General features: G+C 35.3%; 1 protein-coding gene across 1 annotated transcript; it reads left to right on the top strand.

Moving 5' to 3' along the window:
* The first annotated feature begins 3,785 nt into the window (after nt 1-3,785).
* LOC132552487 (nucleolar protein 58-like) lies at nt 3,786-6,900 on the top strand. Its single transcript, XM_060216666.1, has 3 exons — nt 3,786-4,244; nt 5,911-6,215; nt 6,607-6,900. The coding sequence occupies exons 1-3, from the start codon at nt 3,854-3,856 to the stop codon at nt 6,898-6,900; spliced, it is 990 nt and encodes a 329-aa protein (XP_060072649.1). The 5' UTR covers nt 3,786-3,853.
* The last annotated feature ends 4,232 nt before the right edge of the window (nt 6,901-11,132 follow it).

Raw genomic sequence — 11,132 nt, 5'->3', positions numbered from 1 at the left:
ATCAAAATGAAAAATTGATATGATTAAAAGCTTCAGTTTCTAAAATCTACGAAAACAGTGATTTGTCACTTTTCTCCTACTTACCTTTACTTGGGGTACTTTTCTTTTAATGAATGGTTATTGATCCCAGAGTTCTTCAGAAATCTGGAGACTGGAAGGGTCGCGTCACACTCTCCCATTCCTGAGAACAGACATTAGTGTTTGGTTTAATACTGTCTGTCATTATGTATAATGTTAGCAATTAGCTTATGATTGATATAAATCTTTAAAATCATATTCGTTTCCTGTATTCAATGTATGTGCCTTTCTTTTCAGCCGATGGTAATGTTGTATAATCCTAGTATGTAGTCATGGTAATGTTGTATAACCCTAGTATGTAGTCATGGTAATGTTGTATAACCCTAGTATGTAGTCATGGTAATGTTGTATAACCCTAGTATGTAGTCATGGTAATGTTGTATAATTCTAGTATGTAGTCATGGTAATGTTGTATAAGCCTAGTATGTAGTCATAGTAATGTTGTATAACCCTAGTATGTAGTCATGGTAATGTTGTATAACCCTAGTATGTAGTCATGGTAATGTTGTATAATTCTAGTATGTAGTCATGGTAATGTTGTATAATTCTAGTATGTAGTCATGGTAATGTTGTATAACCCTAGTATGTAGTCATGGTAATGTTGTATAACCCTAGTATGTAGTCATGGTAATGTTGTATAACCCTTGTATTTAGTCATGGTAAGGTTGTATAATCCTAGTATGTAATTGATTATTAAAAAAGAAGAAAGCGAAAACTGATTATCATATTGATTGTGTGTAGTACAGTAATAACATTGATAAGAAATAAAAATGATAGTTGCAATCACTTATTACTTATAGGTGTTGTTAATATCAGTCATGCACTTACTGACCTTTTATTAGCCGATTCCCATGTCACGCATAGAAGGAAATCACAACAAAGACTGTGATTTAATGTCGGTTCCGGAAACCATTCTACAAATATTTTACAAAAGTAAGTGCACAAACATATCAGTTAGCTGGTATTATATTATTATAACACAAAAGAGACACACTTCCTTTTCCCAAAAAAACAGGAAATATAAACGATGAACCGTTTTCTGGTTAAATGAGTAGGGAAGTCCATTTATCACACTTGTATATTTACATGTGAAACACATGTACTCATAAAAAATATTGTATACCGGAAAACAAAGTGTTAATTCGATGAACAACTCATCTAATTAGTGTTATTGTAATTCGTATGAGTATTAACGATCACGTTTCTACTTACTGTAATCTCCTGATTTAGGTAGTAGAAGTCGACATAACACTGAGACCGATCAAACCTGGACTAGTAGTACAAACACTGATACACGAACATTCTGTACTTCTGGTATCATAACGTTCCAATCTAAAATAGTGTATTCATCCATCTCACTTCAAATGTGAACCGGTAGACAATGGCCGTCTCGTCACACCGAAGACGGGCGTCATTTTAAAAAGATTAGTAAACAATTGGTGTCCACGAGTACAAAGTAGCAAGTCGATTTGTCAGCTTAACAATGTCTTCAAAAATGAAATATCGATTTCTAAGCTTTTTCTAACATTCTTTTATTGAAAAAATATTTATACGCTTCGATCACTAGAGATACAATTACCCGAGTCCAGAAAAGTAGCCCCAGGTTAAATCAACATTACCTGTGAAATGATTTTAGTATCCTTATTTCACAGGCTATGTTGATTTAACCCGGCCTAGTTTCTTCGACTCGGATAATTATAAAGGACCTTACTGTCGTATTAAATTAACAATACTATTGAAACAATTACTTTGATGAGGATGTTACTATAAAGTACATGAAATTCATGGACAAACTATTGGTCGACTCTTTAAACTGGGCATTTAGAAAACTAACTTTCTAAAATATCTTTTTAAAGAAATAGTTCACAGTATGTTAATTATACGTTCTGTACACTGGTACTTGAAAATATTTTCAGTAAAATATTACCACGTATCTAAGTCCGCGATACTACACTCCATCATTCATTACAGAGTCGTGTCAGAGTTTACTCGCCTGTGCGTTTGGTAGGTGTATTGTTGATGACGTATAGACGATTGGTAGTTAACTGACTATTAGCGTGTATTATTAATTTAGACGACCACGTGATACTCAAGCTTAACACGCTGTAATTACTGCATTGTTACACCATCAGTTGTGATGCTTATTAGTCGGACTGGAGAGGTGGACGTCACAGCGATACCTGTCAAGTGTCGACAACTCTGTCATTCTTGCTCAGTGTCGTTATTATTAGACATCGTTCACCACCTGTTGTAGATTGCCGCGCAGTCTACACAAATACGTTGTGACATTTTAATTATCCTATAACATCGTACATCGTTAAAATCCCTTAAATTTAAATCATGACTGTGTAAGTCTTAAAGGTACACCACAACGCACATTTACAACATAACCACCCATTTTACTTGTCAGTAGCTTAATATATATTTGTACTCTGAAGCGGTTTTCATTGACTCCGATTCATTGTGATGTCTTAATAGTAACAATAGCGTTACGACATGAATTGTAAATAGTGCCACAAAATGGTTGCATCCGCTTGGTTCTGTCCTCCACATTTTCAGTTTTATAACTTTTCTTAGATAAGTGATAAATGTATTTAAAATCTGTTTTAATTTCATATGGCATTTTCATGAAACTCGTCTTGAATTTTTAATATAAATAAAAACATCTTAGACTTCATAAAATCCCGTATGAAATGAAAAATCACTTAAGATCCTGTATTTATTCCATCCCTCCTTGTTTATGAAGTTTTACTGGTAAAACCATACTATGTTTTGATACATTGTATGTCATCAACATGACATAGAACTCTTTACACAACATGATACAGAAATCGCATATTTATCGTTTATCTTATACTTAATGGAAACCACGGGATAAAATTTGATGAAATTGAAGGAAAGAACTGTGTTGTATTTTTCTTATTAGTTTTTTAATCAACAGTATATATATGCTATTATGCATTGACAAGTTCATTAAGCTACAACATGCATTTCGCTTCAAAGAAAAACTACGGTATTCGTGCAAAAGTGGGGCAATAAAATGTCAACGGAAACTAAAATCATTGTTTTTACAATCAATTCAATATCATTTCAGTGTCAATTCAGTTCAATTCCAGTCTACATTACAATGCTTATTAAAGTAAATACACTGTTGCACACAGGAGGTGTGTAGTACACTACAGTCAACATTACACAGCTGTCATTATTAACACTATGTAATTGGGCAAGTTTGATTACACTTGAATGATATGGCTTCAGATATCTAAATGGAGATCCACCCTCGATATTACGAGTGTCACATCTGATATAAAATACATATGACCTAGTAGTTTTCTGGTAGCTTCCATTTTCAACGTTAAGTTTCTATCGTAAATATCATACCTAGGCACTCGTCGGTATCGTGCGTGTATAAATACTACGGCGATTCTGATTGGCGAGTCGAAGTACCCCGAGTTGATCTCGGGTATTTACGTCAATATTTTTTCGGCGTCTATAGTTACAATGGCGGCTTGACGACACGTTGTTATTATTTACCGTAGCGATAGACGGTAGGTAATCAATGAAACGAATCGTTCAGCGATTAGCGAAGAAGAACAACAGTAGGCCCAGGGGAAATTTAAAGGTAGCCATTGCACACGGGAGGCGAGGCGGTAAGATCAGCCATCAGAGAGAGAACAGGTGCACGGCAGGATCCGGAACACAAGAACTGGGATTTATGCAGAAGATTTGCTGAAAGTTTGGATTGAACGTTTTTTTATGTTAGTTTTGTCATAAAATGGGTTGTAAACAAGGAAAACAGGTCCAGATACAGCCTGTCGGAGCTGCTGAGGTTAGACATGACAACATCAACATTAGGAAAACAAAGAGTGAAATTTCAGAATATGACATTGACGAAAAAACAGGCTTAAAAGTGTCGAAAAAGAACAACAAAAGAACAAAATCTTCAAAAAGTACCAGGAGCAAGGATTCATTAGGTTCATGCCTTAGTCTAGAGGAAAGAAACTCCATACCAGATTCAGCGAGAGGCAACTCCGCCACATCCAAATTCTCAAAAAATAGTGCTGATTCAGGCTTCGGAGCTGAGTATGCCCACGTTATAACTGAGGAGTCGGACACAAGCCGAGTTAGGGATGTGGAAAACAGTTTCGTCCCCAACGATTCACTGGGTAAGTAAAGGGATCACAACAACCTTTCTGATATACTCCGTTTCCACACAAACATTTCATTTATACCCTATCACTCTACTCTGTCACCTCACCCCAAGTCCCACCCAAACTTCACCTCCGTCACCTCATTTCATATTCCCATCTCGCATTTACAATGTCGTCATAAAACTGTTACTATGTATTCACATGCACCTACTTCTTTGTTATCACTTTCATGTGTATAGCCAAGTAAAACTGTGCGTGGGTCAGAACCGATAAAAACTCTATCAATCCTTGCTATGTCAAACTACAGAATACATGGTAGTTTAAACAAGTGGTCTGACGGAATATGAGTTAGTGGGGGCGGGAAAACGTTAGGTATATTTCATTTGAATTCACCCAGTTTAATGCATTAAACTACACCAACAGTACCTATAATGTGATTGTAAACTGCATAAAACTAAATGTTACTCAGACCAGTCTTTAACATCATCATAAAGCCTCTATCACCCCTCGACTCAAGTTAGTCTCTCATTTATCAACACCACCACCTTATCCTGCACCATTTTTACCCACAAAATTATACCCGGATCATCATTCGCAGCAATACATTTCGCAGTATATAATATACTTTTGTATTATCTTGGCATGTAAACATGTAGGCTGCGTGTGTGTAGCTTTGCATGAAAATCATGCCCGGTTCATTTAATATTGATCAATTGGCATTGTTTTGTTGTATGTTAATTAAAGTATATTGTATTACGGGGACCGTCGTTTATTGTAGTACATGGGTTAGTCTATACAATCGATATCTCTGTATACAGGTCAGACATATTACAGGTGATACAAGTGTCTGACAACAACCTTCAGATAAGGTCGAACAAGACCCCAAACATTACACCTCAAATTAAATTATATATATTTTGTCATTAAGTCTTTTAGAGAATCGATTTGAGTTTGTGGTGATCAATGTTTTAATACAAGTTCCAACCTGACGACCAGTGTATATATATGATTAAGTTTACATTTTTGAAAACTAGTTTAATCCGTTTATAGTGCAGTAGACTTTGTATAAACTAAAGTTTGGACTTTGAACAACAATCTGTTCGTAGTAAGAACACGTTTTACTAAACCACGACGAATGCTCAAAATTAAAAAAAACAATCTTTGATCCGAAATTAGTTCCTACTGTCCTTAACTCTGAGTTATAACTAATGATAGATACAAGAAGATGGAACTTGTCGGTAAATTTGCCGTATAAATATATTAGTGCGAAGTATTCGGTCAAGTGTCCACTTTAATTCCTCGAATTATCCATCCATCCATCCATCCATCAATCCATTCAATCAATCAATCAATCAATCAATCAATCAATGCATACAAAAATTCAGTCTTCATGTTACAAATAATGATTACTAATTGAATGAAAGAGAACGATAAAATAGTAAAAACGAAACTTGGCAAATATTTATCACAAACGTGTTTTTACCACAAATTGGGAATTATGAATTGGAGGTGGAGACCCAATATATCTAGCTTTCGGTCAGTCCACTTTCAATGTATTTTTTTCTAGATTAATTTGTAGAATTATGAAACGTTATGTAATTATGTAAACATTTTGAAGATACCTTTAAACCTCTGAGCTACCATACAGCCTCAGTAACTGATGTGCTATTATGACCCACAGAACTTGGAATCACTGGCACGGCCTGTCCCACCCGCCTTAGTGCCAAGGATAAGGATCGTATGGAGGAGTCAATGGTGCTTCAGTCTCTCCGGGAGGAGGGATTAATTGCCCGTCCACATGCAAAATCCTCCGGGGGTACAAGCTTCGAAATTGTGGCGGCAGAGGATTCGCTTCTCGGGGAAAGAAACGGTATACCTCGGCCACCACCAAGATTAGCCAAGTTGGAAAGACGACGAAAAAAGAAGAAACAGCTGACAGAAGAAGAAATTAGGGAAAAACTTGAGAAAGCTGAAAGGAGGAAAAAGGTCAGTTGTTATAAAGTCAACAGAAATTGTACAAGATATTTTGTATGTATTAAAATTAATATCTATAAATAATCAAAAATAGATATCTTAACCATCTTATAACTCTGAAGAATATGGCGACTAACAAAAACAAATTGTGTCATTTTGTTTGATTAACTTCAACCTGGCATTTTGTGTGTTCCTTTGGTAGGTTTAATCTTCTCTTAAGCATTTGTTTCCCTTTTTTAATTCGTTTAGCTGCTCGATGGCTTCTTGCCTACAAAGCTTAATGTCTAAAAGACGTATAAATCACCTTGAATTATATCGCCATTTGTTCATTGAGTCAAATATTTCTTAAACATTTGTGACCTATCATAAATATTTACGACTTATTTACGACTTTCGTTCACAGCGTAAAGAACAGGAGCGTCTGGAAAAGATCCAGAAACTGGAAAAAAGCAAAGACAGCGTAACTCACGCGCTTGAGAAATTCATGGTTAGTCAGGAAAAGAAAGATAAGGAAGTTCACCAGAAAATAGACACTGTAGCCGATAAACGTGAAAAGAGGCTTCAAGAAATCAAGGAAAAAATGGCGAAGCGAGAAGCCCACGCCGCCATGGTAAGGAAACGTAAGGAACAGGAAATGCTTCAGGGCAACACAAACCCCATGACGAGCGAGTATCCAGAGGGGGAACAAGGTCAATGATATATACCCTAGTCATATAATTACCTTTAAACTGTGAACACGATCGACAGGAAACTTGTCACTTATAATCCGTTAGTAACGTAACTGTTACCTGGAATTTAATTACTATTATGGAATGCACTGTTTAGTCAGCAGCGACTGTTTCAGCTACATGGATGTTTCCGTATTGGTAGTTACATTATATGTAGATACCTGAGGAAATGAGTTAAATGTTGATATGTCAAATTATCAACTACATATAACGAATAATTCGGGATCGGAATCATCCGATTGGTATTTCACGTATACTGTATGCTTAAAGTGTGTCCAAAATAATACTACTGTTCGTTTGAAAAACACAATCCTGGTTGCACACTTCCGCTTCCGGTACAGTTTGCCTCAATTGTCACAGAAGATGTTGTTTACGAAAAGGTGTTTCCATTATGTAAAAAAAGAGTGTGTAGCTTGTAAGGCTTTTGGATCTACCGGTCATGGACCTTCTACAACTTTCGGAACAAGACTTTTGTTTTTGTTTTTTTTTTTGACGAAATGACATTTGAAACAACCATGCATATTGAATATAGACCATGGGGTTAGATATTTCTAGAAACTCGGAAACGAAAATAAGTATATATATGCGATTGTCAGTCCATCAATGTGATGATCGACATGTATGTTACAGATAAATATTCTGTAATACCATAGATTGTTATCAGTGCAAATTACAACTGCACAGTCACTAGAATTTGCTATCCTAGCTGTGATGAATAGAGTGTTTTAAGTTGTTACTGTGCCAGTTCTCTCAAGACTGGACCCGGTTCCAGGAAAGATAGATAACATTTTTTATCATCTACAGATACTGTTTCGAAATTTTTTTCTATAAGAATGTTAGAGTTATATCTCCATAACATGAACGATTTTGAGCCATGTGGTTTTTTTTCTTTTCTAAATTAAGACACCTCTTTGCTTTCTATTAGACAAACGCAGCTAGAGTTGTTGTGAGACACATTGATCAAGGAAGCATCTATTTTCGTGCTATGTAAAAATAACTCTCTTGATCTACCTCAGCGTCCGACGTGCAAGGGCAACAAAAAGGGGTAATGCCTGTTATCTGGGCATTTGTGATAATCGTTTATGTTTTAAAAGTTTATTAGTGTTTTGAAAGAGACAATCATGCCAACTTAGAGATAATTTATTTTGGACCTGTATAACGTTATCATAACGTGATGAAAATGAATCTTATCTCAGCATAATAAATCTTAGATAATCATTATCTTCAGAACTGATTAATAGTTGTGTTAAGTTTGAAGTCTTTAATCTTCATCTCTAACGCATGTATTCTTTGTTTACCGTCCTATACTACAGCATTTGTTTATCCTCGTTAAACCCTGTCATTTTTGTATTTTGTGATTTGATTGTAGGTCAATTCAGTTTTCATTTCTACTGAATATATATCTCACATTCTATTTCTTTTGACCTCACTGACGATGGATTATGAATTTTAATTAATGTTTAAATTGAAGCAATTTGAGACACGGTATCACGTGACCAGAAAAGCTCAATTAGGAACACTAATTAATGACATGATTATCGATCAACTTTCAGGTCTAGTTTTTATAAGACTAATATATATGTGATTGTTAGATTTTCACGGAATATTGATTTTTGATTGATTTCTATATCGATTTTTATGTGTATTATTTATTCATTATTTTACATGAAATACAATGGTGTATGGGTATATAAGATAAATTTAACTCCAACAGCTCATTACTAGGTTCTAGGGTGCGACCGAAAATTACAAAATTAAAAAAAAAATCTTATTTTCGAACTTTTCTTGGCGTGTCATTTGGATGGGACTTAAGATGCGATTAATACAATACATTTTCAAAATTTACAAGGACAAACTGAAATACATTCTTCTTAAAACTGTTGATATTCATTTGTCATTATTTGTAGAAAACTAACGTATAGAAGCAATACCAATCAAGACATAATGAATTTCTTTAATGTTTAAATCTGGTTTCTTAACCTGGCATTATGTGGGTCATACATATAGATACGTAGGTGGGAAAGGATATTATGTATACCTGTATACCATTGTAATGTTCTTGTGTAAGGTAATCCCATTTGAAGCAGTATTACTGTAAGGTCCATAATGGGCTATATTGTTCGTTGATCTACACATATTTCGTTAAATCCTAATGAAATAAAAAATCAAATAGATTTTGTTTCAGTGTTCTTTTCTGTTCATTGTTTTTTGGATTAGAGACATAAGCTAAGGTAATCCAATACCTTGTAAAGGACACAGGTTTAACTGTGATACCTGCGGTGTAGAATTAGTACAAATCTTGCCAGTTCAACTACAAATCACATTACATATGTATTTCTGGTTAAAAAACAAATCCCTTGTTCGTAATCGGCCATTGAGTTCAAATCATTTTGGGTTGAAGAAATTTTTGTTTTAGACCAATTCTTTATTTACACCTGTCTGCTCAGTAAATATACGTGTGTTGTGTGATTTGTAAACCTCAGAATTAAGCTTTGTAAAATTCAACGGTACACAATACAGATATACTGATTCGGAAGTTTAAAATTCAGAAACGTCGTGCTACGCTACTTAAAGCTGATCAAGTCAGGACACGATGTGTGTTAAGAGTTTGAACACATCATGCAGGCCGATAACGGTTTAAAGTGGGTAAAGTCGACGGGAGAGGAAAAAGGACGCTTTTACATATAATATATTACTGTTCTGCCCCCTAACGGAAGTTACTTTAAAGAGACATGAACTACACGTGTAATTAAACATATTTCTGGTCTTTTACCAAGGTTAAAGGTTAATGTGACTATGAAACACGTACCCCACAATCCCAACTCGTCGTGTCAATGCTTCTATAATTGATCATAATTTAATCATTAACCCATTATACTAAAATTTAAAATGTCACCATTTTCTTTCACAGTTGAAACTAAATTTCTTCGGGCTAGAGATACTAAAATGACGAATTGATTTACATAATAGGGTTTAGCTTTCTACGTCTTAGCTTTTCCTAAAACCTCGTACATTTAACTTTATAACGGTTAGTGAGATAAACTTGTGTATATATTTATATATATACTTTGTCCTTGCTAATACGTTCACGGTGACATGGACGAGGGTGTTTTCCATTACAATAGAGTAATGGTTTGTGAAGTACTCGATACGCCTTGGAATGTATATTTTCCTTTAAAATTTCATGTGAACTTTAATTTTGAAAGGCACATATTTAAATCGCTTTTAAATTTTCTATCGCTCACAAAGCTATGTGAAAACTGAATCCTTGGCGGCTGTTCATAATGCACTATGAATGATATTTTAACAAAGCTGTTTTGTTAGTACTCAACCAAAATGTAGAAACATCGTTAATAAATCCTTTATATATTAATTAGTCATCGTACTTATCGGTGGTGTCGACTCATGGCTCGAATGTACTTTAAATAGTATGACAGAGATAATAATTTCTTAGTAGTTTGGTCATTACGGTTCTTACCCATTATCTTCAAACCTCAAACCATGACCCTCCCCGAAGATAGTATTACCCCCAGACCTGCTAAAGAGGTTTACATAAATATCCCCCTAGAAAGAAGTATCTTAAAACGTCATACCCCCTCCACCCTAAAAGAAACACTACTACTCTAAGGAGCACTAATTCAAGAACTCATCTGAAGATCGCTACTTCAGAACCTTCAAGAACACCACTAAGACCCTTCTTGAGAACACTACCTTCAGGACCCATGCAGATTACTAGCAATATACCACTTTATAGATCATTGCAATTGTATCTTCAGACCCCTCTAGATATCAATACCTTCAGACTCCTCTAGATATCACTACCTTCAGACTCCTCTAGATATCACTACCTTCAGACCCCTTTTGATATCACTACCATCATACCCTTCTAGATATCACTACCTTCAGACTCCTTTAGATATCACTACTTTCAGACACCTCTAGATATCACTACCTTCACACCCTCTAGATATCACTACCTTCAGACTCCTCTAGATATCACTACCGTCAGACCCCTCTAGATATCACTACCGTCAGACCCCACTAGATATCACTACCTTCAGACCCCTCTAGATATCACTACCTTCAGACCCCACTAGATATCACTACCTTCAGACCCCACTAGATATCACTACCTTCAGACCCATCTAGATATCACTACCGTCAGACCCCTCTAGATATCACTACCTTCAGACCATTCTAG

The sequence above is a fragment of the Ylistrum balloti genome, unplaced genomic scaffold (genome assembly GCF_031769215.1).
Source record: "Ylistrum balloti isolate Yb309-2 unplaced genomic scaffold, AGI_CSIRO_Ybal_v1 Utg370248, whole genome shotgun sequence".
Taxonomy (NCBI): Eukaryota; Metazoa; Mollusca; class Bivalvia; order Pectinida; family Pectinidae; genus Ylistrum; species Ylistrum balloti.
The sequence above is the reverse complement of the archived record's forward strand: the minus strand, read 5'-3'. Positions and strand labels throughout refer to the sequence as shown.